Raw genomic sequence first — 27377 nt, 5'->3', positions numbered from 1 at the left:
GTCTTTTTGTGCACATGGATTAGGTTTACCCGGTTACACTCAGAGATAAGCTGGGTGGCTGGCGAGTGTCCCCCCGTGGCCCACTCTACCCACTGTACTTTGATCCACATTGCAAACTGTCAGGACCCCAGCTTTTTAGGCAACTAGAACCTTCTACACTCCACACTCTCTCCCACACATGTGCACCTTGCCCAGGTAAAGCTCCACCCCTCCGACAGGCCAGCTGGCCCAAGGGTCTGCTCTAGGACCTACCTCAGGGTAGAGCCCCCATTCACCGGAGAACTACACCCTTCTGGAGAGGCCTCAAGACCCGGCAGCCCTGGGATGGGCTTCTGTGGGCTGTGCTCTAGGTGATGGCTTTTCCCAGTCTCCCCCAGGGGCCAGCAGCATTTCCTCGCGCATGATTTCAGGAAGTGCCCAAGAATGAAACAACTATGATTTTGCTTAGAAAGAACAGCTACAGGGTTGTTGTTTTTCCCAAATGCAGCTGGAACGAAGACACAAACTGACCTTTCACGTGTATTTTGAATTAATTCATTAATACTCTATCCAAGTATAGAATATTAGGTGACTTTACTTCGTGCGCCCTTTCCTCTAAATTATTAAAAGTCTCAAGGATTCTCCAGTCTGTGGCTAACATTTCAGATGACCAAAGCAGACAAATAAATCGAGTTCTCTTTTAAGGCAAGGAAATCTTCGTTTTCCTGAAGAGTAAAAAAGAATGTGGCAAGTCGGCCTGCTTCATTCCTACCAGCCTCCGCTGAAAAACCAGGGTAAGGTTTAGGGTGTAAAGGGACACGATGCTTGTGCTTATTACTATACTTCTCCATGCTATTCTTTAATTCAACACCTTTTAATTAAATTTAAATGGATTGAGCAGTTTCAGCAATGATTCCTCAATGCTCATGTGTGATTCTGAAAATGTCGGAATCTGGCTAAATTACTCTGGCACACTTACCTGTCAGTGACAACTCCCGAGAAATACAGCACACTCAGGAGCCCAGCGAGGACTGTGCCCCTGAGCGGGGGGGGGGGGGGGGCCACAATGCACAGGGCACCTCAGTACACACTCCCAGTGAGCTGTGCAGCTTGGTCTCACAGTCACGGACCCCCAAGGCCTCATGAGCAGTATTTTGGCGAAGTCGAATCAAAGCGTATTTTATTAACCCACCTTCCAATTCTCCACCCCAACAAAACAAAACAAATGAGGACTATGGTTCACCACTATGAACTCTGTGCCAAATGTGGAGAAGGGGACAGGGCCACTGTCCCAAGAGCCCTGGATTGACGGAGGAGAATGAGGCAGTGAGTTGCCCAACAGCGGACACAGAAACCTTTTCTTGGGAAAAGCACCCGAAACTTGACTTTCAATATGCTTCTTGAATATTCTAGCTTAGCATCTGCAGTGAGCAGTGAACAGCGTCTCCTGTGCCAGGAAGCAGATAAGCTGTGGGTAGAAGGCCTGGCTGGGGAGTGCGAGACAGAGGCCCAGCCGTCAGCCTGCCTGCCACCCAGGGCGGCGGGGTGCCCTCAGAGGGCACAGATACCCACTCAGTGCCGGCTTGGGAGGCCAGGGGCCACAGCAACAGCAGATGGCCAAAGCCCCTTCTTCCTGTCACGAGGGAGATGGAGGACACACAGATAAGGAGATGCCACCCAGCAGGCGTCTGAAGCAAATCACAGGCACCCGGCAGGGAGAGGGGGTGAGGGCGCACTCCTCAGATAATGCGACCACAGACATCCCCCAAAGGGCGCGTCTGAGCACAGCGGAAGGAGAAATGGGGAGGGAACTGTGGGGGGCTCCTGGGAGAAGGAACAGTAGGTACACAGGCATCGGGAACGGGGACGCTGTGAGCCAGACCACCAGAAGCCTGGAGATCATGGGCCATCTCTGGATTTTACCTGCAGTGTATTGGGATCCAAGCAGAAGGGCTGGCTGCTCCGCCCGTCGCCAGGAACTCTGTGTCTGAGGGGCTGGGAGCATCAGGTCTCACGTGTGCCCGAGGCCAGTCCTGGTGTGACAGAGGGCACTCCCAGCTTACTCCCTGTGACCGGGCCCAGGTGGCTCTGGCCCCTGGGACAGGCACCCGTACTCCCCTGTTGGGTGGGCCTGGTACCTGCTGCTGGACCCAGAGCCTTCAGTGTGTCACCAGGAAGGGACTGTCAACCCAGGGAACAGCACAAACTCTCCGTACGGCAGGAGGCACGAGCCCCGAGAGGTGCCGGGCTTACGCAGGCCCCAGAGCAGCTGTTTGGAAGAAACCCAGGACCCCTCAGCTGCCCTCAGTTGAAGCTCAGCCCGCAGCACAGAGCCCTGGACCTAAGCTGCCCAGACCTGCTCTCACCCTTTCAAAGCTCCGCACCCCTTCCAGAAACATGGGCTGTGGGAAGGCATGAGGGGGCCGCGGGGACGACAGCTGCTGAGGCCGCGGGTCAGCCGGTCACGTCTCCTTACAGCAAGAGTTCCTAGAGGTCAGGGCCCGTGTCCCTTTAGCTGTCCCAGAGCCCAGATGTCTGGCGACTCAGCAAACAGTGACTGTTGACGATGCTGCCCAGGCTCCGGACATCCTAGAACTCTAACCATTTCACCAACTCAAGGACACGGTGGAAACCACACACCGGATTTTGAAAAAGCAAACAAACTGAAAAGCAATTAGAAAAGACAAATCACAAATATTTAAGCGTTGAGGCCTGCGATGGATGTCTATCTTGAAGCCGGATCTCCATTTCCTCTTCAGACCCAGGGGGCCCTGCTGGAACACAGTGAGGCCGTGTCACGGACAGCTCCGGCCGCCTCTCAGGTGGGTCACAACCGCTCCCCCTCAGATGCCCACAGCAGCGCGGGGAGCAGGGCCTCAAACTTCACTAAAACGAGTGTTTTGACTGGTGGAAGAAACGTGCACTGGCCCTGGGCAAGTAATAACTGGATGAGGACACGTCACACAGCACCTTCCTCTTCCACTCCCTCTAGGGAAAGGACTGGCGTGCTCGAAAATGAGGGGGAGGGAAAATTAAATACAAAATATATTCAAATAACAGCCACAGAGCGAGGAGGGGAGGCACGGATTTCTGAGCCAACTTCCAAACTCGTGCTGCTCTGCATTGCCTTTGAAACAGTCTCACTTTGCCTTCTGTTGCTTAAACAGTAATTATTAAAGGCATCAATTAAAAATGCCCAACTCTGCCGTCCCCATGGCCGCGGTCCCTGGCACGCCTCCTGCCCCGCCCGCAGCACCTGCCACCACCCTTGTTTTCTGTGTCAGTGGGCTAGCGCCAGTCCAGAATACAGGCTCTTCTCTGGGTCCACGGGCCGCTTTATTTGAGGTCAGGAGCGGGATCGCCGCCCACCCACAGCCCTGCCAGGAGTGGGAGGAAGGAGCAGGCCTGACGTGAGCCTTTTCCATCTGGAATTAGCACGCGCAGCGCGGACACAATGCATGAGTTCAGCACGGCAGCCACAGTCCTCTCTGCTAGGAGGCTGGCATCTTCATCTCCTACAGAAAGCCCCTTGACAGTGAGTTTCTCCCCGCCCTTCTTCCCACCCCTCCCCGGGAACAGGAGAACCCTGGGAGAATCACACCACCAGAACCATTTGGACAGGACATGAAAGAGGAAATCCCTCTTCTTGGCGCCAACACTGGACAGCTTCCAGATCACAGAGTGGTCCCTCCTGGCTTGTCTGAAGAAATTGTGGGTGATTTCCGCTCACATTCCCAAGCAGGCAACGGGCTCATTTGGCCAGAGTGTCAACATTCAGCTCTGCCTCCCTCTGGGGCATGTGGAGGAGCAGGAGAGTATGTGGGAACACAGGGGCAGGGAGGGATGGAGAGGCTGTCTGGCCCCGGAACACACACAAGATATGCAGGTATGATCCCCAATGTGTACAGACACAGTCACAAATTATTACGAAGAAAGTGTATTAAGAGCCACATGAACCCAGAACAGGGAGCCAGTCATTCTGCCGGGGGGCGTTGCCAACACAGAGAGGAGGGGAAATTTAATTGAAACTTACAGGCGTTCCCATCACCCAGGTGCTGAAGGGACAGGTGCGGCATGGACAGAGGGTTTCACAGTTACCTAAGGAGCTGAGGCTTTCACCTGCAGAGTAGGGGTAACTGCCTTCAGACGAAGGCAGAAGGGGGGTGTAGGAAAAGGAAGAACAAGGCAGGGAGTCCCTGGGCCACACCGCAGCGGTGGCTGGGAGAGATGGAAAAGACAGGCAGAACCTGCGTGTCGCCATTCGGACTCCAGGAGCACCACAGGGCATCAAGCAGGACGCCAGAGCTGTGAGCCTGGGCTAGCTATGAGACCTCAGTGCGGAGGAACAAAGGATCAGGTGGGGAAGAAACAAGGAGTCTGGTTTGGGACACAGGGGGTTTCAAGTGTTAGGTATGCAACATGAAACAAGGATGTGAGACTCAGGCAAAGGGTAGGGCCTTAAGATCCAGATGTGGTACCATGGGTGTAGAAGTGGAAATTTAAGCCACCAGATAACAGAACACAGGCCAGAGTTCTCTCACAGGAAAAAAGAGGGCCAGGGACACAAATTTAAGGCACTGCAATCTCAAAAGATTGGCAAGGAGAAAGGCAGGATATGTGCAGCAAAGCAGGAGAGAGAACTGTGACCCGGACACAACCAAGGGAGTGCAAGATTTTTTTTTTTCCAAAAAAAAAAAAAAAAGGAAAGTCAACAGAACAAACGGCACACAGAAGCTAGGAAGGAGCTTGTGGCTGAAACCAGGCCACAGGACTTCTTAATAAGCATTCTCAGTAAATCCTAACACAAGTTTCTATCGCGTGGGATGCGGATGTCAAGGCCTGACATTTGTGGCTGAGGAAAGGGTAGGAAGGGAAATGCAGAGAGGAAGCAGTTGCAGGAATGGTCGGAGAGAAACTACACAAAAAGAGAATAGCAGCACACCTGTGAGCAGAGAGGACGGAGCAGTAGAGAGGGCACAGCTGGAGGGTTCTGACCGGGAAGAAGAGCACAAACTGTAGGTCACTGTGGAACCATCAACACACTGGTGACGGCAGTACCCACGCCCACGGGCGGCACTACCCACAGAAAGTGTAGCGAGGAAAGAAAGACCAAAGCAAGAGCCCTGATGTTTAACGCGAGCTGGAGCAAGAGACTCTTTTCCGACCCCTCGTCCCATGCCTCCAGCTCTGGCCACGGCCTGATTTCCAGCCCATCAGCTTCAGCTCGTAAGGTGCATGGGGGGTTCTTCAAGATCTCCGCAGCGCCGATCCTACACGACACGCCAGTCAACAAAAGCAGATCCGACAGGACACGGGGCCGAGACACACGGGGTTACTCACCTGCCCCTCTGACATTCGGAAGCCATGGCCATGCCAAACCATGTGATCAGAAGCTGAGCCTTTCCGCCGGCCCCAGTGGAATACTGCACAACGTCAAAGATAGTACCACACAGAAAGCCGGGCTTACACAAAACACATGCAGTGATGACCAAACAGAATAAATGGCTTAAAAAAGGGGGGGAGGATTCAATAAAATGTGTATAAAACTGAGTGAAGATAATTTTATTAAGGTATAATTAACATACAATAGAAAGTATGGATCTGAATCTGTTTGATGTTTTAACAATGACATCTGCCCACACAATTACAACCTAAAATGGGATTTAGTGTACCTCCATCGCCCTACTAAGTCTCCTCCTCTCTTTCCAGTTATTTCCCCCACCCAGTGTCCTCAAGAACCACTTTCCATGACCACAGATGGGTTTCACAGAGTACGCACTTGTCCTGTTTTCGAGATCCATCCAAATGGGCTGTACCGGTAGTTCATTCTTTTTTTTGCTCAGCAGAATTCCACAATTTGTTCATCCGTTTTGCAGATGATGGATATTTGGGCTGTTTCCAGTTTGGGGCTTTATACAAACACTCTTGTGCAAGTCCTTTTGTGAACATATATGGGAGCACCCCCGTATGCACAGGAGACTCCTTCCAGGACCCCCAAGGGATGCCTGAAATCATGGATAGCACGGAACCCCATATACACTAAGTTTTTCCTATACATCCAAACCTGGAATAAAGTTTAGTTCATAAATCAGGCACAGTAAGAGATGAACAACAGCAGGTAACAAAACAGAACAATCATAACAACGTACCACAACAAAAATTAGGGAACTGCGGTCTCTCTCCCTCTCTCATCCTACTGTACTCACCCTTCTTCCCAGGATGGCGTGAGGGGATGAAATGCCTGCGTGCCAGGATGAAGGTGGTGAGTGGTGCGGGCGGGTGACAGCGTTAGGCTACTGCTGACCCTCTGCCGGAGTGGATGACGGGAGGGTCATCCACTGCCGGGAACTGAAACCACAGAAAGCAAACCTCCATGTCATACACACGCCCAACGGCGTCCCAAGAAGCTCTATAACATGACGTACTGACCAGCGACATACAACATGGCACCTAACGGCTTGAAGCCACACCTCCCTCACAAGGGACGATGTTGAGCAGCTTTCCACACGATAACTGGCCTTCCGTATGCTTTCTTTTGTGAAGTACCTGTTCAAAGTGTCCCGGTCTATACAGTCTGACAAAGACGGATAGCTGTGTGACCACGACAGTACGCAAAATTCAGAGAAGTTCCCTTGTACCCATCTGTGGCCAACTCACCCCCACCTCCAGCACCAGCAGCCACGATCTGCTCCCCTGCCCTGTAGTTTTACCTCTTCCAGAAAGTCCTATAAATGGAATCAGGCAGTAGCAGCCTTTTGAGTCTGGTTTCTTTTCACTCAACAGGATGCGTGTGTGGACCATCTGTGTGGTATCCGTTTGCCTCTTTTTCCTGCTGAGTAGTGTTCCACTGAGCTGACAGAGTCGTTCGACAGCAGAATGACACGGGGGGTTGTGCTCTGGGAAGTCATGAATAAACCCACAGCTCCCACGTGAGTTCTTGTACAAACACAGCCTCTTATTCTCTCAGGTAAATACCTACAACTGGAACTGTGGGGCCATATTTTAAGTACAGGGTTAACATTTTTTTTTTTTAAGTACAGGTTTAGAGAAAACTCACATTTCTTTCCAAAATGGCTGTACCATTCTGCATTCCCACCAGCCTTGCATGTGAGCTGGTATTACCACGGTTTGTTTTGTTTGGAAGACCTATTCCAACAGGTGTGCACTGGCTAGGCTCACTGTGGTTTCTACTGCACTTCTTCTTTTTTTTTTTAAAAAGATTTATTTATTTATTTGACAGACAGAAATCACAAGGAGGCAGAGAGGCAGGCAGAGAGAGAGGAGGAAGCAGGCTCCCGGCTGAGCAGAGAGCCCGATGCGGGGCTCGATCCCAGGACCCTGGGATCATGACCGGAGCCGAAGGCAGAGGCTTTAACCCACTGAGCCACCCAGGCGCCCCTCTACTGCACTTCTCTGATAACTTTTGACCCCGATGTCTCCCATGTGCTAAGCTGTAGATCTTAACGTGGCTATTCAAATCTCTTCTCCGTTTTTAAGTTGGCCATTTTAATAACTCACGTTACTGAGTTTTAAGGAGTTCATATATTCTGGATGCAAGTTCTTTATTAGACACAGGCTGTGCCTATGTTTCCTCCCAGTCTGTGGCCTACAGTTTCATTGTCTTGACAGCATCTTTGGAAGAACAGAATTTTTAAACTTTTGATGAAGTATAAAATCCATTTTTTCTTTTAGGGATTGTGCTTTGAGTATCTTAAAAAAAAAAATCTCTGCTTACTCCGAAGTCACAAAAACTTTCTCCTGTGTCGTCTTTTACAAGTTTTATCAAAGTTTTAGACTCTAAACTTAGATCCATTTTGAGTTAATTTTTGTCTATGATACAGGGTACAGGTCAAGGTTCATGTTATTTGCACAGAATGTCCAATTGTTCCATTACCATTTGTTTAAAAGACCATCCTTTCTCACTGAATTGCCGTGCGCTCTTGTCAAAAATCAACTGCCCGAGGATGTGTGTCCATTTCTGACCTCTTTATTCTGCCCCACTGATGTATGTGTCTACCCTTGGCAATTCCACCCGAGACTATTGTAGCTTTGTAAGAAGGCTTGAAAATCAGGCAATGAAATCTTCTAGTTTTATTCTTTCTCAAAACTGATTTGGTTTTCCCTAGGTCCTTTGCATTTCCATATAAACTACAATCAGCTTGTCTAACTTCTGACTAGGATGGCGCTGAATTCCTAAATCAATTTAGGGAAAACAGAAAGACATCTTAACAATACTGAATCTTTCAGTCCACAGCCTTGGTGCGTGGCTTCTCTCCTCTCTCAGCAACGCATTCGTTTTCAGGGCAGAAGTCATACATGCATCCTCAGCTTTTTGTACTGGATGTTTCTAAATCTATTGCCAATGATACTGATTTTCTAATTTCACCTTTTGCTAATATATGGAAATACAATGGACTGTATTTTGTATCTCACTGAATTTACGTATTCTTAGAGGTAGAATATACAGATATATATTCATAATCATGTTGTTTGCGTATAAAAGTTAAATTCTAGAGCTGGGTTTATTTGACTATCTGAAACTCCAAAAGATAGCTTTTCAATGACTAGAAAAGTGTCCAAACTTTCATGGGGGCGGGGAAGGGCTGAAAGAAATTCACTGTAATTGCATAAATTGAGATAGCAACATTTCCACCTCAGAGTTTTATTTCCTGTTCTTACAAGGGGTGGCAGCAGGCTGGGTCACGGCACGGCAATGGGATGCCATCATCAGGGAACCACAGTAGCCGTGCCGGGCATGGTTTCCCTCCCCGGCCCCCTCCTCCTGCGCCGGGGCTGGCAACGAGCCTGAAGGAGCCAGTGTGCCATGGGGCAAAGCAGACGTTCTTGTGCACCTCCAACCCTCTGCAACCCGGACAGTCCCCATAAACGTCTGCCAATATGACCTCCTTCGGCCTGGTAAACACACTTGGATTCCGCATGTGACTTCTCAAAGAGCTCTCAAGTCCATCTTCTGAAGAGCTCCAGGAAGTGGGGCTGTCAATAGCATTTTTCCCACCGCACAAGAGCCACATGAAAAGGTCTCAGTTATAGGAGACCGACAGTCCAACAATCCCACACAGCAGCGCCTGAAATATAAACACCAAGGCCCCTTGTTTAACAGGGAGGCAGCACCAAGTTCACCAAGTTTATGGCTCAATTACTGGCGTGCAAAGAAACAAGGAACGCATCACCTGATGAAAGTCTTGACGGGGGCTTGGGTTTACAACGTATTTCTGCCACCATCTGATTCTTCTCCATCCTAAAATCTTATACAATACGACTCAGGTCCTCAGTCACACCTGTGGTACCGACTGCTAGGACTGTTTGCAGCTCATTACTGCCTCCACCACAAAAGTCAAGGAATGATTTTTCACACTAGTGTTTCTGACCAGTGGTTTCAGACACAACTTCTCTATTATGAGGTGGTGGAACTATATACGAGTGCACGCGCGCACGAGTGCACGCGCACGCGCGCGTGTGTGTTATATACATAATTTTTTAACGGAGAAGTAACTCCAGACCACTCTGCTGCCATTCTATCAAACGCAAGGCAAGTGATTGCTGAGTTCCCAATTATGTTCAACCTTAAATCACACTGTTTGGTCTGGTTGTATATCCAGCCCTACAGGGAGTTGTGCGAAGGCATATATTTGGCAAGCTTTCAAACCCCGGCTACAAAACATGTGCTGAAGAAAATGATTCAAAATATTAAGAAAGCAGTCATTTATTTTAGAAAGCCTGTTCACGTGAGACAATAAGCTGCTTCCCAGAATAGGCTCCATCCATCAGGAAAACACTACAACCCAGCACACACTGGCTGGAGCCTGCCTTTCAGCAATCACACCGCCATGATTATTATTTATCAGCTGCAGGGCATCTCAGATGGGTAAGCGGGCCGGGCACACTTTCACGGGGACAGCAGTGTGTCGGGGGCAGCAAACCCACCCTCACCTGGAAGAGCACTCCAGGTAAGATGACCTCACAGACCCTCCAGGTCTACCTGGTCTGTCCTACAGATCCACACGAGGGCAGGCCGTGGGCATCCTTGCATCCAAAGGGGATGCAAAGCAGGGGTACCCTGGGACTCAGTCTAGATCATCCAGTTCACCATTAAAAAGATCATGGTTCAAACAGAGCCAACCAGGGGATCTCCATCAACCAGGCACCTGTGTGGAAGTCCACTAGGTGACAAGAGGGCGGGAAATCGGTCTAGGAATCACGGCTGAAGCAAAAAGGAGATTCCCCTTGAGACAAGACTTGGGAAAATCCCTTTGCAGTGTCTTTCCAGAATTCTTCCCTGGAAACCGTGTGTACCATCCTGAGGGGCCAACTCACACGCCAATGCCACACGAGAGAACTGCTCCCCGCGGCTGGCGCCTTCTCTCACCGTCTGCGAGCTTTAACTTGTCTGCCTGAAGGACGGAATGTTTAAGCCTCATCATTGCTACAAGCCAAGGAATGGGCAAAAGATGGGTCTTACAAAGTATACCCAGTAATTCATTTTCTCTAAGTCAGACACACTGAAATTTAACAAATATTTAAGTATCTCAACCAACTTGAAGGATTTAGTGAGTCCAACCCCGTCTCAAGACAAGGAAGTAAAACCCCACTGCAGCGGCTGAACCGCTGGCTTCCCAGCTTTCCTGAGGCAACAAGTGTGGATTTCTGGGGCTCTTCGTGTACCCCTAACCACAGCATCTGCAACGAAGAGGAAAGTTACGGACGGCTGGTTAGCCAGAAATTTCTGCAAATATCTTGGCCACGAAAGGAAAGACCAGAAAAAGAAAACCAAGCAATTCACGGGCAGGAAATCATTTTGGCTTTTTTTAAGGCTGGAAAAGGAGACGGGAACAACAGTAAATAGGCACTTGTCCCTCGCTCGCACCCACTGCCAGGGAAACGTAACCAGGATGCCCTTCCAGAGGGGCAACCTCGCTTCTTCAGGCCAGACCAGAGCACCCTGGTTCACGCCCAATTACAGAGTAACCGCCACATACATGGTGTGTGTGTCAAGCACAATGTCAAGTGTGCTAATCGCCCGTGCGGGAAAGTCAGTGCTCTTCAGATACTTACCAGCCAGGTATGGACGGGAGTCTGTTCCGAATATTCAGTTGACCAAGGCATCACCTGAACTTCAAAAGCAATCAACCAAGAAGGACCAAATCAAAAAAGACATATAACTCAGGGGTATGCAGGAGACGGCTTCTCCCAGTGTCTGTCAGAGAAGGAAATGGCTCCCAGGAAAGACAGGCGAACGGAGTTTCCAGTAACTAGGAAATCAATGATGGGTACAATTCTCCCAGCTCTTCTCCCTGTCCCCAGGTGGCCCTACGCACACCCCAGTTCACCAGCTTCATTATCAGGGGAAAAAACCTGCTGTGGTTGCCTACTTTTTACCTGCAAGACCTCCCAGAAGCAGCTCGAAACCCATTTTCCAACCCTAGCAAGCCCCCCGCACTGTGTACATCTCTGGCTCAGGCAGTCCAGGCCTTTTCTTGACTCTGCCTTCGTCCTGCTCGTTCCCTCCAGCTCGAGCCTGTTCTCTAGCCAGGCCAGTGGGGGGCTGGGCAGTCAAGACTCCATGCCATGGGTGGCACGAGGCTCCGGTCACACGTGAGAAGGGGTGGGGGGAGGGGTTCTCTTAAATCCAGTCTAATGAGCTGATGCTCAATCAAAAACTGCAAATGCTCCGCTCAAGGGTTCTAGCCCTAGATCTTGGGTCTAAGAAGGTCCATTTCAGGATAAGGTAACTGAGAAGTTAGTGTTTTTACTGTTTAAACAACCCAACAGTGTAATAACATCCAGATAAAGAGAGCACCAAGAATGGAAGCTTGCACAGTGGGGCTTTGCTCCTGAGTTCTATAACCCAGTCCCTAACGAACCTATGTGGGACCAAAGTCAGTGCTCTGACAGACAGCCTGCAGGCGTCTATCATATTTGAGACGGCCACGGGGTGGAAGCAGGATTCTCTTCCTCGCTAGGAAAGCTGAACATATAGGTTGGTTCAATTTAACTATCCTCATCAACTTGCCAGCTATCTAGCCTCACCACATTTTCCTCCTAAAAATCTAAGACATAGCCAAGAGGAGAACCAGGGAAGCTAAAAGCTACTCAGCGAAGTTTAGATTTCTACAAATAACTGGAATCTTCAGAGACTGGTCCCCTAACCCCAGCGAGAAGGTGGAACGTACCAAGTGCACCCACAGCGCTCACAAGAAAGATGCCCTGGGCAATCACAGAAAATGAGGTCTAGCTCTCAAGCTGGGTGTGGGTGAATTCAAATTCAATCTCCGGCAAAGTCAGGCAGTGCTGTGCCACCGCCCCAGCAAGGAGGCAAAACCCCCCACTAACGAGCTTCCCCGAAACACAAGCACTGGGAACGCTGACTTTTCGTCTCACTAGCGAAGCCAGGAGAGCGAGGTCTCCAACTCTCATTGGACATGGGCTGAACCATGTTCACAGCCGTTCTCTGAACCCCCAAATGTCAACTTTTAATGTGCAAAGGCAAGGTTTAGAGTGGTGTTTTCCTAAACCATTCCAGAAACCATCTGGGGAGGAGGACTTCAGGACTGTCCCTCTAGGTGCCCAGTTCCACCAGGTCAGCCCCCTCCTTGGACATGAATGCTGTCGGGGGCTCCTCTCCTGCATTCCCTTAATCAGTGGCAACCTGCATCTCATAGGCACCTGTCGCTGCTGAGAATACAGCTGAGGAGACGGCCTAGGTCGTGCCCGGAAAGAGCTCCCGTTCTAGAGGGGTGGGGAGGAGAGCAGAGAAAGGGAAAGAAACCATTTCAGACAGTAATAAATGCTACCAAGACACACCACATGATAGAGTGACAGAGCACCATGCTAGGATGGGTTGTCTGGGAAGGGCCCCCCTGAGGAGAGGACAGCTGAGGTGAGACCGGAGAGGCCTGAAGAAGGCGGCCCACGAACACGGGGTAGGAGGGGGCCCCACTGCACGGAGAGGAAACTGCAGAAGAGAAGCACACGGGGTGTGTTCCAGCCGTGGGAAGGGTGGATGTGCCCTGAGGAAAAAGCAAAGGGGAGGGCCTGAGAGCTGTCCCAGGGCCCAGGTCACATGCGCCAAGTACACTCTGAATGGGCAGAAAGTCACTGCAGGGCTCTGAGGCGAGCTAGTGACCTCACCCGCTGGTACCTTTCATAGATCACCCCGGTCCCTTCCCGGGGAGCAAGACTGGCAACTGGAGTCCAGAGAGGAAGAGGGGACGGACGTCAGGCAAAGAAAACAAGGACAGCCCAGACTCCAGAGGTGCCAGCAGAGACATACACAGCGAGCCACACGTGAGAAGGAAAAAGGAACTTACAGGTGGGTCCCACGTGGGGCAGGGGACAAAAGGCAGAGTCAGAGACACACCTGAGCTTCCAGCTGGAGGTACTCACTGACTGCCCAATGTGGATGAGGCGACACTGGTGTTCATTTTCACAAATATCCTCCCAGGCTCTTCTCACCAACATTGAACTTCAGCCTCACCAGACGGCGTTTAATCGTGGACAGAGAGTGCCATACCCGCTTCCAAAATCGAAAAGCAGATTCAGGAACCAATATCTACAATCCTGCTTCCCAATGAAAGGTTGACAAACTCGTCCAAAGGGACAGCTCACGGGTGGCTCTGAGCAGCGGCCTGAGTTACCTGCCTCCTCCCGTGACATCACCCTCCCCACGGGAAGGTTTCCTTCCCCTGGCTTTGCAAAGGCACAACGCAGCGGCTCACAGAGCTTTTCTGCTTCCTCTTACCAGGCTTTTTTAAACAGATCCCTTTTCTACCCTGCGTTTGTCACCATGTAAAATGTTGTGCTAGTTAGCAGTAATTATGTAAATGCAAGCAGCCATTTCTAGTTTTAAAAGGGAACCCCATTTAGCATTCTCACATCCTGAAATGTTTAAAATAGCTAGTCCAGTGATGTTTTCACTTTATTCCAACTGTTTGTGTGGATTTAAATACAGGTTCAGCAGAAACCAAAGCAAGTCAAACATTTACTTTCTATTAAACGTCTAAATCAGAAGATTAAAAACCTATTTTACATTTAACAGGAAGAAGCCGTTAGATCAGCAGTGGCTTCACCGTGCTTACTGCCAAGCGGGGCTGGTGTCTGAGAGGCAATCAGTTTAGGAAGGGAGGGATGGATTTCTTTAAACTCTTCAAAAGGGGACAAATACATTTGAGCAAATCTTTTAATTATAGTATCTTCCAAAGAACCTCCAAAGCCTTTATTCTTTCCAAACTTAATGCTTTGTAAAGGCAACTCCTGCCCCTTAATTCCACATGAAATATTCAGCATAGCATAATTAAATTTAATTCCATGCTATTTTTATTGGGTTCACAGAAATAGAGGGTGGCATCATTTTGGAAACAAACTTCCAGCAACTTTGCATTCACCGTGAATGGCTGGTTCTCAAAATTGAACTTAAAATGCAAAACCTACTCCAAATGCCTGTTTCAGTCCAGGACAGATGGGCGGGTATCAAAAAGATAGGCTCATTCATATGTCACACCCAACCTTCAAATAAACAAGCGCCCCAGTTCTCAGCTTACTTCACTGCGCTTGCCACAAGGCGCCTCTGGGCATAGATCTTAATTTCCAACAAGCAAATACTGGAGTCTGTTTTATTTTTCAGTGTGAATCTATCTGGTGGGGAAAGAAAACAGAAAGGAAAAAGACAAGGGGGAAAAAAGTGCCCTGTGGCTGAAAGAAATTTATAATGTGAATGAATATTTGGATAATTGGATGGTTTGTGGAGAGCAGGCTTGAGGTTTTTGGTCACTATTGTAAATTACAACTGAAGTCTTCCTCTTCTTTCCAGTCAGTGTCAGAAAACCCCAAGTGAATACAAAACTCCCTCTTCTTAGACTGAGTCACTCAAAGAGGGAAGCGGTAACTACCATGGGTCACCCACAGCCAAGTCCGCCCACTGGTGGAAGCACAGCAGCCCCCGCTTAACCTTCTCGGAGTCTGTCCCACAGGACTCCCCCTGATGGGACACAGCCTATCACGACACGCAACTTCCCCAACGACGTGTCCGAGAAGCTAAAACTTCATTGTGACTCGTGCCCACGTCAGCAGGGACGATCTCAGGTCGATGGTTACCTAGCCTCTCCAACCCACCTGCCGGACAGCCCCATCTGTTTACAACTTCCTGAAGAGGGTATCTAGAACACCAGCAAAGCCCTCTCCCACGGGACATCCGTAAGGGAGCAGCACGCCAACCCACACTAGAGGCGTGAGGAAAGCCACCAGGGATTTACCCTGATGCGGCTCCAGAATGCTGAGGTGCCAGGAAGGAACCAGGAAAGCACTTGGGGGCTTTGTCAGCTTTAAAAAAAAGAGGTTCCTTAATGAGACTTTTAGAACTTGAAAAGATTAAAACATATCTTAATTCTTCCACTTGACTTTGGCTTTGTAGATTGGTCTATGTTACTAATTAGAAAACAAAACAAAGAAAACCACCCACCAAACTCCCCAATGTGGTCAGCGAGACTTAACCGGCTGGGACTAAGTACCAAGACAGCTTCTAGTGCGTGGCTGCCTCTGACCTCAGGGTTTCAGAAAGGTCAGATGAGACACTGTTAGAAATGGAGACCTACCAAAACTAAATAATGACAAAATTAAGTTTTATGCCACAGAAACAGATACTAGAAGACATCTAAAAGCACCATATTTGCAAAATAAATAAATAAATAAATTCTTAGGAGACTCATTTCTGTTTTCTGATTAGATCTAAATGTGCAAATACGATATTCTGCTAGCTTTTCAAGAACCGAGGTCTGTCCACTTACCACTTTTTCAAACTACATCATTTTCTGACTCAAATATCTCTTCTGTTCTTGTTTAAAAAAGAGGAGGAGGAGGAGAAGGAAGAGGAGGAGAAGATACGTCCCATGTGTCTCCACGGCCAAGGCTCCCCCCAGCACAATACGCAGCCCAGATACACACGCAGGACGCCGCCTCCAAGGAGGCCGCAGGTACCCAGGGCCTGCGAGTGCTCGGTGTCAGCACAGATTGCAACTTCCCCTAATGGCCCAGGACGGTGAGAGTCTGCTAAATCAAGCCTAATCATGCTGATCTGATCATATTCAGTAAGAATCTGGGGTGAAACAAAATATATAAATTGTCAACTAGGTATCCAAAAACTGTGCATATTAGAAGCACAAATACGATCACTGGGGTGGAATTCAGCCAACATAAAAGAGGGAAAACAGCATTTTCAGAGCCACATTATTGCAGGCGTGCTGGGGGAGGCCCGGGTGAGAGGTGTTCGGTCATGGGTAGAGTGGCTCTAATGAACTTGGCCTCCGTCAGTCACCCCCTGGCCTCCCTTACTTCATCCAGGTACACAAAAAGGGAGTGACAAAGCTCTCCCTGACTATCTCTTAGGGTGAAGAAACCAAATGGGACGCTGTCTGGGAAACCACTTTCTTAGACCGTAAAGGTACAATGTGAGCGCTGCTACCGTTTTGTGTATACTAACTGCTCCAGCCTCTAGATAGCAGAACTAGCTGGTGGGCTTTTGATTAGGAAGCCACGTCAGTTCTATTTGTATTTCCAAATATAAGAAAGGTTTTTGGGATGGGGGGGTTTGGGGGAATATGCACATGTTTCTACCTTGACTTAAGCTGTGGTGGTGTGAGAAGCGGCCCAGGGTGCCAAAGTGCCTCGGTGACATGGTGACTTCGGTCACCTGTTTCGTTCTGTCTGTGGGGGCACAGCTCACTAACTGCATCAATGGGGAATCTATTTAGGTGTTAAGATCCTGGAAAACCAAAGACTACTCACAGACATGGACCCAGATAAAACCGAAGGATAATCTGGAGGCAAAGGCCACATCTTGAGCAGAATTCGGGTTTTCAGGCAAACATTGCAGCCTCATAAATGCTGAACTGGAACTTTAAGCCAAATATGGTCAGAGTCCATAGGGGTCACATATTAATGTATCAGGAAACCTCAACAGCGTCCAAGTGAGGCCTGCACGAGAAGCTAGATGATGGCACTATGCAAACTCTGTACCCCCTCTGCGACTTGGCAGTAAATATAGAATTATTCCAAGATTAAAAGTTCAGCTTTTGAATGATTATTAAAAAGGAAGGAGGAGCTTGCTTTAGGGAAGAGAAGGAAAGTAAAACGAATGTAATGGCTATCTGCACAAAGGTTACAACTTGCTCACTTCCACCACACGACAGTCTCCTGAAGCGGCAGCAGCCAGATCGCACGGCTAGAGACTCACATAAAACAGAGCGACTGTCCCAGGGCCCCCCAGCTTTTCAGAGGTGGGGGTGGGATGCTGTTCCGGATCCGCCTCACCCTAAAGCCCAAAGAGTAAGCGAGTCTGGCCAAAGGACCCAGGTGGGAAAGGCGGGCCCTGCCCTCCAGGGAAGAGCTCAATGAACAACAAATGCCCACCTGCTTCCAATCGGTTTGTCTCAAGCAGCACCACTGAGTCACCCAAAGGCCATCAATCCAAGAAGTGAGATGGTCCCCTCTTCAAAAGGCGAATTAAGAGATGCGTCTGAAAATGGGTGTCCTGATCCCCCTTGGAAAATCTTAACGTTGGGAGACCCTCCACCAGCACGTTCACCTGAAAATCCTCTCACCAGGAAACCCATCCTAGCCTATGCTGCCAGACAAGTCTCCCTGTAAGGCTGTCACTAGTCAACCCCAGGGCCACGGCTTAAGGGAGCAGGGCACTGACGAGCTCCCGATACGTGAAAGATAAGTCACAGACGGTATAATCAACCACCGTAGGCCTTTTCAAAACCCACCAAAAAGAAAAGCTCTCAGAAAAGAACCAATTACAAGATGGCTCCGGCTCACAAGAGCTTTCGGAGGCAGGCTCCCAGGTCAGTCCCTCCCTGCCTGATGTCCTCTGTGTGCCACCAGAGGGCACTAACTCATGTAATCACTCTGGAAAAACTTCTGTCACATTTTAAACTGCAGGAATGTTGAATGAAGACTAGATTTCTAATCAATGCAGCGCTAGGTATGTCTTTTTGACAGCGGCTTTAAGCATCTGCTGGTCATAAATCTCAATGTAATTCCATAAAACTTAGAAGTACACACACACAGCAACAGGGCATACTTAAAAAAAAAAAGTCAATCAAATCTTCAGGTTTATGAAATTAACGGATTTCAAAATACATCTAGAGTTACACATTTGCTCCTGCATCTCTCGCCTCCAGGGCTGTCCTCTGGGTAACCTGTCCCAGGATGTCCTACAGGGCGCACATAAGAGCCCGAAGAAAAACATTTCAGCATTTTCCTTGCTTTGAAAGCCACTCTTGATTGAGTTAAAGTGGACTTTCACCACGCTAAATTACAGTTCAGTTTATTATGCATGATTAAAACATGATTTAGTCTTTTGTACTAAAATCCTTGTGAAGAGATAAAGAGCACACATTTCCTAGTGCTCACTACGCCCTGGGCTGCTATTCTGAGCACATTACACTTATTTAATACTCACGACATCCCTCAGAGAGGCTGTAAAATTCTATTTTAGTAAAAAGTTCAACCTTGCATTTCTTGAACGCAATCAAGAATTTTTCTTTACATCTGTATCCTCCACTGATGATTTATTTGCCCACAGAACTATAAACGCAGATTTGTGAGTTCTGCCTCATTAACTACCTTCTGCAATTATTTCTTCACCCCAGAAAATTCACACTTCTTATACTTTCATGGGAGGATAAGATTACATAATCAAAATAGTTCAGCGGTAAGTTTAATGTAAAACGCATTATGCCCTGAAAGGTTTTTTTTGTTTTGCTTTGTGGTACATAAAAATCTGCTCTTTGCTTTTCACACTTTATTTAAAAGAAAGTGAAACATATTTACTGATTTGGTCAGAAATGTTGGGTACCTCTCTATGTGACAGAAATTCAAGCTCAATTGGGCCTTTGGTTTTCCTGGTTTCCCATGATTCTCTCAGCGCACGATGAATAACCAAAGTTCACGAGGGAATGGGCACAATGTGACTAATGCAGTGCACTGTCCCTGGGCCGCTCAGATTCTTCCACGGTCTGGCACAACTTAGTGCCCCAAATAATCTCTCCTTGAGGTGACAGTGTACGTCACAGGATACAGTTTCCCTGGGTTTTGACCTCTGGACTAAAAACAAACCAACCAATCCTCCTCGAAGGTTCTCAAGGACATGTGGGTACTGTGGCCTACACAAGCACACAGGAATAGAGAGGGAACAGCTGCAACACGTGGGTGTTCTAGAACACAAGTACTTCTGTTAGTACCATCAGCGTAACTGCCTCTGTGTCGTGGTGAATGCCCCTTTGATCTAGGAAATATTTTGGTTTCTCTGGTCTACTTGATGCCAAAATCTACTTTTTAAATTGTTAAATATTAAGAAAAGTTAAAAACTATCTACTTTCCCTCTAATTTTTTTCAATGCTTCTTTCCAGACTCTTGCTAGATATCTTAGTATTAGAATAAAGGAGCTTGTTTTATGGCTTTGCTTTCCGGGGCTTCACAGGTATTGAGTTTTACAAATTAAGTGTCTGCAGCGACCCTGCGCCAAGCATGTCTATCGGCGCTATTTTTCCAAAAGCATTTGCTCACTTTGTGTCTCTGGGTCATGTTTTGGTAGCTCTTGCAGTATTTTAAACTTTTTAAATTATTATTATATTTTTATGGTGACCTGGGATCAGTGATCTTTGATGTCGCTACTGTCATTATTTTGGGACGCCACAAACCACAAACATGCAGGATGGCAAGCGTTACCAATAAATGCTGGGTGTGTCCTCCTGCTCCACGGACCAGACGTTCCCTGTCTCTCCTTCTCCTCAGGCCTCTCTGGTCCCCGAGACACAATAATACTGAAATTAGGCCAGTTAATAACCCTACAGTGGCCTCTAAGTATTCAACTGAAAGGAAGAGCCCATGTCTCTCACTTTAAATCAAAAGCTAGAAATGCTTCAGCTCAGTGAGGAAAGCATGTTGAAAACCGAGACAGGCTGAAAGCGAGGCCTCTCTTGCCAAAAGGCCAAGTTGTGCATGCAAAGAAGAGTTCTCGAAGGAAATGAAGAGTGCTACTCCAGCGAACACAGGAGTACGAAAGCAAAACAGCCTCAGTGTTGATAAGGGAAACGTCCCAGTGATCCAGAGAGAAGATCAAACCAGACCTAACGTCCCTTAAGCCAAAAGCATCATCCAGAGCAAGGCCCTCACTCCCCAGGTCTTGAAGGCTGAGAAGAGGGGACAGAGCCGCCTCAGAAAGGTCTGAGGTGGCTTTGAGAGGTTAAGCGAAGCCGTGTCCATCACCTGAGAGCATAAGCGGAAGCAGCACGTGCTGGTGCAGGGGCCGAGGCAAGCTCTCCGGAAGCTCTGGCTCAGAGGACTCACGAAGGCAGCGACACCACACAACAGATCGTCACTGTACACAGAACACCTGCCTTTGGAAGGCTGACCCAGCTCTTCCACAGCTAGAGAGGAGAAGTCAGCGCCCGGCTTCAAGGCTTCCAAGGACAGGCTGCCTCTTTTGTTAGGGCTAATGCAGCTGGTGACTGGACCTGGACACCAATGCTCATTTACCACTGTACAAGTTCTAGAACTATGCTAGAGGAACCACACTAAATTTACTCTGCCTGTGCTCTATCAATGGAACAACAAAGCCTGGATGACAGCACATCGTTGACAACATGGTTTGCGGAATGTTTTAAGCCCACTGTTGAGACCTACTGCGCAGGGAAAAGATCCCTTCCGAAACAGTACTGTTCACGGACAATGCTTGTGGTCGTGGAGAGCTCTGGTGGAGATGTACAACGAGATTAATGTCATTTCCACGCATGCTAACACAACATCCATCCTGCAGCCCACGGGTCAAGGAGTAATTTCAACTTCCAAGTTACTATTTAAGAAACACATTTCATAAGGCGACAGCTGCCCTAGATACGAATTCCTCTGACAGATGTGGGCAAAGTAAACTGAAAACCCCTGGAAAGGTTTTCACCATCTAGATGCCACTAAAAATATTCATGATTCATGGGAAGAGCTCAAAATATCAACACAAACAGGAGTTTGGAAGAAATGGACTCCCACCCTCATGGATGACTTTGAGGTGTTCAAGACCTCAGTGCAGGAAGGAACTGCAGGTATGGTGGGAACAGCAGGAGAACTAGAGTTAGAGGCGGAGCCTGGAGAGGGACCGAATCACTGCAGTCCCGAGATAAGACTTGAACAGATGAGGAGTTGTTTCTTACGGACGGGCACCTTCAGATGGAATCTGCTCCTGGGGAAGACTGTTGAAATGACAACAAAAGATTTAGAATATTCCATAAACTAAGTTGACAAAGCAGTGGCCACGTTTGAGGGGACAGAGTCCAATTTTGAAACAAGTTCTACCGTGGGGATAATGCTATCAAACAGCATCACATGCTAGAGAAATTTGTGAAAGGAAGAGTTGATCTATGCAGCAAATTTCATTGTGGCCTTGTAAGAAATCGCCACGGCCACGCCAGCCTTCAGCACCCACTACCCTGAGCAGTCCACAGCCGCTGCATCGAGGCGAGACCCTCCACCAGCAGAAAGGTCACCGCTCACTGAAAGCTCTGGTGATGGTTAGCATGTCTCAGCAATATTTTTAAATTAAGCTATGCATGTTTTTTGTAAACATAATGCTATTAACACATTTAACAGAGTACAATACAGTGTAAACTTAACTTTCATACACATCGGAAACAAAAACTTCCGTCTGACTCACTTTATCGTGATGCTCGTTTACTTGCAGTGGTCTAGAACCAGAACTGCAAGGTCTCTGAGGAACACCTGTATTCCAGACACAGGACTCCCATCTCTCCTAATCTACATCCTCAGCTTCTTCATCAGGAAGCATGGATACCAGAACAGAGAGTAAATTTGTAATTTAATATCCTAAAGTCGTGATATGCTCTGGCATCTCAAAGACACCCCGCACCACTCATTTCAATCACAACAAAATTTTTATATTTACCCCCAAGTTTCACTGTTTTATCATTTTTAAAAGTTATATATAAAAGGCAAATTAGAAACAAACATTCAGAAAGGAGGCCATGCCAGTGGAGCCATTTACGCACTCGATGGCATTTATCCACACAGAGCCAGGCCCTGCCCCACACACCCAGGCCAGGAACAGCACGGAGGCTCTACCCTCGTGGGACTTCAGTCCTGTCGGACACAGACAGTAACAACACATAACTATATCTGTGGCTCTTAGGAAAAGAGAAGCCTACGAAGGGGACCAAGAGTGGCACCTGGGCATGAGGATGATCACCGGGACCTCTGTGACCAGGCAGCATGTGGGCAGAGACCTGCTCTCCCACAGCCAGGTAGGACTGTGGATCTCGCACATTTAACAGCTGTGGGGAAAGCAAGAGTAGGGCACTTCCGTCTACTCCATTTCCAGTAACGTTCGGTTCAAATTAATTTGGGGTTTTAAGTGCAACCACTTCACTAACGGAATAATCTTGGAGCCAGATATGGGGCTACAGGATGGCAAGATCCCCCTACAAGTTCTGCCAGCTCGGAGTCCCATGTGCCAGCGCTCACGGCTCCAGCTCTGCGGGGCCCTCTTCTTGCTGCGCCCATGAACAAGTGTGTGGTGAGAGCCTGAAATAAATAAGTGTAAAATGGGTCAAGACCATCGCTTCTATTTCTGTTTTTAACTGATGAAAATGTGCCCCATTTCCAGAGGCAGAGGGAGAAGGAGATGTCTGAATAAAGACAAACTACGGTGCGTATTAAACACACACATATGTCGGTGTATGGGTATGTACGCGTATAAATGGACCACGTACTATTCACATATATCTCCCACAACCGACTCACTTCCCTACAGTAATTCGGCCTTTTTACAATCATTACAGCGTAACTGTTATTGGTTGTATCTTTAAGAGGTCGCATGAGTTTTTTAAAGGATCAAATTAAAAATTAAAGGTTCAAAGATTATCAAGGTTCAGATTCAATTAACACTAATTTTAGAAGAATTTTTTTTACTGACTCCGCATATTCAGGAAACTACTTAAGTTTTTGTTTTCTTTTTTTCTACCACGGCATCCCCAAGGAGTCATTATGTACAATCAGCTCTCTAATTCAGATTAGCGTGCCTAAGTACATATTGATGCAACAGAACACAAGGCTTCGAGAGGCTCCCCTGCTGGACACCACGGGGGAAGCCTGGGCCTGAGAAGGCGGCCGGCTCAGACTGAAGCCCCAGCACCAACACTTGGGTCCTTCCAGCAGCTTCACAGGTCAGAGGATGTGGTACTTGAAAGAAGCACCGAATGAAGAGGAGGACAACCATTTCCTTAATTACAAAAAATCCTACGAAGCTAGAGGCGACTTCTACAGTGGCCCTTAAGCCACCAGACACACACTGGTGCAGAAGGACACACAGAGGTCTGTTCTTTCCAATCGGTCTCACTCATCTCCCCTTGCTTAGGTGCTACCAGAGAGGAAGGAAGAGCCATTTTAAAGTGAGTGATTTCGGATAAAACACCGAACACCATGTTAATGAATCTTTGAGGGGAAAGTTGGGAGCTGGTTACAGGGGGAGGATGTGTGACGCTAATTTGTTTTTCTACTATGGGAATGATTTCCACCCAAGCCTCAAATTGATGCGACAGAAGCACCACTAGTGAAGTCCCGCGGAACCAGGAGCTTATGAAAGAGCCATCGTATTCAAGCATGTGTCCAATGCAGAGAAGCAGCTCAGTGTCACAGCCTCCGGGAGGGTGCCAAAAAGGACACATCACGGAGAGAAATGTGGGCTCCTCACAAGGGAAGTCCTCGCGTGTATGATCTACTCCCCTAATTGTTACTCAATTAAATAATTAGTTAAGACACCAAAACAACAAACTGAAGATTTCAAGGCGATCAATGGCAAATTACATATTTTAAATATAAAACGTGACTGTCTCTGTGGAATCGGACAGCAGCTTCGAGCTTCTCTGCATACTAGCTTTCTGCCACCCAAATTTTAAGACCTCTATAAACAAAAACAGTATTCATTCTCTTCCCCCCAAACAATTAAAGTTTACTTTTTCGGCTTGAAGGGGCACTACCCTACCATCCCCTCCCCCTTTCATCCCCCGCACTCGCTCACTCACAGCCGTGCACAGACGCTGCACGAGCCTCTATGGAAAGAGCAATCAGTGAGGTCCAGCACCTGCCCCGAGGAGCTCACAGTTTAGGGATTAAAAACACCAATAAAGAGACAACTTAAAATATGCTATGGCAAGGGTCCTCAGAGGGACATAGAAAGCAGTGTCCATTAAAAGTGAGCCAGCAGGACAGGCTGTGCGGAAAGGGCACACGGAGAAGTGACATCCGGGCTGGCCTCCAGAAAGAGCCTGTCTGCCAGCACGAAGAGAAACCGGAAAGGTGCAAGAGCAGAGGAGGCCGGGGCTGGGGATCGGGTGGGGCAGGGTGTACCTGTTCATGAACACTTCCACTGACATCTGCAGACCCGGGGGTGGGGGGGCATTTTGAGCTAATGAATGTGTATTAATAAAGGCAAGTCCAGATGCCAACACAGAGAAGCATCCAGGGAGCTGGCTTGCACACGGGTTCCAGGCCAAGGGAGGGCACGGAAGGGCGCGCCCACTACGAAACGAGCTGCTGCCTTGGTTAGGGTTACGCCGGCCAGGGTGGATCAAGTTTCAGTGTCAGCAGTAAATTTCTGAAGGAATAAAATACAAGTTTAAATGTTATGCTTTGGACTTTTTTGAGGCAAGAATTATTCCGAGAACATGCTAGTGACCCAGATCTAAATAAAAAACAATGAACAAATGTCAAAGCACTCACTTCCCTAGTCTCCTAGACACACTGACCTTCACTTTCAAAGAAACTAGAATGGTGTGTGGACCGAATTAAGTAATCATGCTAACGGTGCTTTTAAAAAGCTAATGCTTTGGTTCTCTTACAGAACATGTGTTATCATTTACAAGTAGCATCATAAACTAGCTCCTCTTTTGTTGGAATAAATTCCAGCCCATTCGTCATAAAGATTTATGTGTGAAGGAGTGACTTTGTAAGCAACCACCCTTTAGTGGAGAGAAAAACCTCAAAACGAACTACAATAAAGCCATCAATGTTCTTTCAATTCCTTGCTTAATTTCCAGTTCTTAGTATTTACCTACTTCCCTACTAGATGGAAATGCTTTAATTAGAATAAAGAGAGCTTAAGAAAACTTATGTAATGAGTAAGCTTTCCTTGTTGCTAACTTGTGTTTACAGGGTTTTCTTTCCCACGAGTACACTGCTGCCAGAGGATGTCGTACTTGCAGAGGACCACGGGGACTCGGTGACACCCTCACGGAATGACTGAAGTCTGGACGTTAACAAAACAAAATAGACCCCACATTCTCATAACATTAATTCACACGAAATGAAGCAACTGCTCCTCAAAACAGAGGTAAGCCAAGAACACAAGGTTCACAAGTACGGGGCTCAAAACAGACTCTTCCTAAATATCGGGGCTGGTAGGACTTTTGAGTTTGTTTGTTTGTTTGTTTTGTTTTTTGGGTTTTTTTGTTGTTGTTGTTGTTGTTGTTGTTAATCTTAATAGAACAGGAAACTAAAGAGAAGTTAAAATAATTCAAATTTGATAAGGGTACGGAACGGGAGTTTCCATGACTCTTTCCCCCAGGGGCTCATTACCGGTGTGGAAAAGAGCAAGAACATTTGAGCGGCCGAGGTGTTCCTGTTCACCCTTTCAGAACAGCTCAATCTTCTCGGCCTACAAAGCTAAACAACAGCTGCTGACCTCGCCATCAATTATTATTAATCTTTAAATAAAGGCACCTTGCAGATCAAAGCCAACTACAGAAATTTACCTATGTAAGTTCCTATACACACGCACGGGACAGAGCGAGGACACACACGCACCGTGTATCTGCGACTCTGGCCACTGCAAAGGGCTGACCACACCTGCCCTCTCCAAAGCACTGGAAGAGGACGGGCAGGCTCCATGTACTGCAGCTTCTACTACATGGGACCACCTCAAAGCTACCAAATGCTGGCTTCTGCAGGGATCCCAACACACTTAGGATGAAGTGTGACTAACATTGGAGGCACCTGAGGATTATGCCAAAATAAAGACAGAAATCTAAAGATATGACAGAATAAAGATAAGAATCTAAAGGATATTTTTTTTCCTGGGTTGGGGGGGGCTGTAATGAGCTGTCCACATGGAGTTAACATTTTTATTGCTGAGTCAATGAAAAGCCTTCTGGACGAAAATAAAATCCCAAGTAAAAAGCTGACATTTCGGGAAGAATTTTTCAAAATTATGGCCTTGTGTTCTGATTCTTCAATGTGACTCAGAAATCTTGTCCCAAACCCATCATCCCAAGGAGGTACCACCTGGATTTTAAATGATGCGAGAGCAATGCCTCAGAACCCGACAGATGCTTTGTGAAGCAGGACAGCATCAGGGTCAGGAAACGCTCCTTGGCAGGCAGGAGGTTAGAGCAATGGCCACTGAGTCACGGATCCTACCAACAGCCACAGCATCGCCCTTCTGCCTCTCCAACCCTGTTACTCTCATCAGGAGTCATAACCTTCCTGAGCACTCGCCTGTTCTCCAGTAACTCTGAACCACCCTTCCACGAGCATTCCTAACCCGTCCAAAATGGAAGCCATGAGCCACATGTGGATAACGAGCACTTAAAACTGTATCTGGTCTGAATGAAAATGTACTGAAAGTATAAAACCCATATTGGGTTTCAAAGACTTAGTACAAAATAAATGTAAAATATTGCAATTTTTATACTGATTGCACATTCATATATTTTAGACATATTGAGCTAATATATCATTAAATTAATTTCCTTTTTTTTTTTTTTTGCTTTTTCAAAACATGGCTTCTAAAACATTCAAAATGACACATGTGGCTCACATTATATTTCTATCAGACAGCACTGCCCTAGGCCTTGATGTTAACCACAACTGCACTCTTTCACTATCAAATTCAAACATCCCTCTCTTTGACTATCCCTATTCTAACCATTCTTTTTTTTTCCCCCTAAGAGAAAAGTGGGGTAGTCAGAGGGAGGAAGGAGAGAGAATCTCAAGCAGGCTCCATGCCCAGAGCGGAGCCCAACCCTGAGATCATGACCTGAGCTAAAATCAAGAGTCAAGAGTCGGACACTTAACCAACTGAGCCACCCAGGTGCCCCCCGCACCCCTGACTCGAACCATTCCTGACCCTGGTCCTTGAATCCCCCTGGCGCCATGGCCTCTCACTGCCCTCATCTCCTTCGTGCTTCCCTCTCACTACCCGCCTGGCTTACAGTATGCAGTCCTTCCTCACACCAGGGCCCAGCTCCCTTGCCCCTTCCCCCACCAGTATTCCCCTGGCAAAATCCCAGTCCCAGGTTAAACCCTACTCTGCCCCC

At 47.8% G+C, this 27377-nt stretch overlaps 1 protein-coding gene and 2 long non-coding RNA genes across 35 annotated transcripts in view; 1 reads left to right on the top strand and 2 right to left on the bottom strand.

The window, feature by feature from the left end:
• Positions 1–27377, bottom strand: part of CAMTA1 (calmodulin binding transcription activator 1) — an 814199-nt gene that overhangs the window by 698238 nt on the left and 88584 nt on the right. For 2 of the 32 annotated variants that reach the window (XM_082685294.1, XM_082685295.1), the window contains exon 1: positions 22489–22696. The exons of 15 other annotated variants lie outside the window; for them this stretch is intronic. In XM_082685294.1, coding sequence (XP_082541420.1) covers positions 22489–22566 — 78 coding nt within the window. In that variant the 5' untranslated portion in view covers positions 22567–22696. Of the gene's footprint in view, positions 1–22488; positions 22762–27377 lie in introns of those variants that run through there. 15 more of the 32 variants (XM_082685291.1, XM_082685292.1, XM_082685269.1 and 12 more) reach the window with 12 other exon arrangements.
• LOC309841807 lies at positions 1796–20182 on the bottom strand. 2 transcript variants are annotated; one of them, XR_014299322.1, is made up of 5 exons: positions 11053–20182; positions 5320–10677; positions 2346–2642; positions 2118–2248; positions 1796–2012 (listed from the first exon to the last, which is right to left on the bottom strand). It is a non-coding gene; the product is annotated as an uncharacterized lncRNA (long non-coding RNA). The 2 variants fall into 2 exon arrangements; XR_014299321.1 differs by having other exon boundaries at positions 5320–20182.
• LOC309841808 lies at positions 21250–26116 on the top strand. Its single transcript, XR_014299323.1, has 2 exons — positions 21250–22225; positions 22271–26116. It is a non-coding gene; the product is annotated as an uncharacterized lncRNA (long non-coding RNA).

Source organism: Mustela nivalis, assembly GCF_964662115.1.
Source record: "Mustela nivalis genome assembly, chromosome: 10".
In the NCBI taxonomy this organism is placed as follows: domain Eukaryota; kingdom Metazoa; phylum Chordata; class Mammalia; order Carnivora; family Mustelidae; genus Mustela; species Mustela nivalis.
Note: the sequence above shows the minus strand (reverse complement) of the source record. Positions and strands in the feature narration are given on the sequence as shown.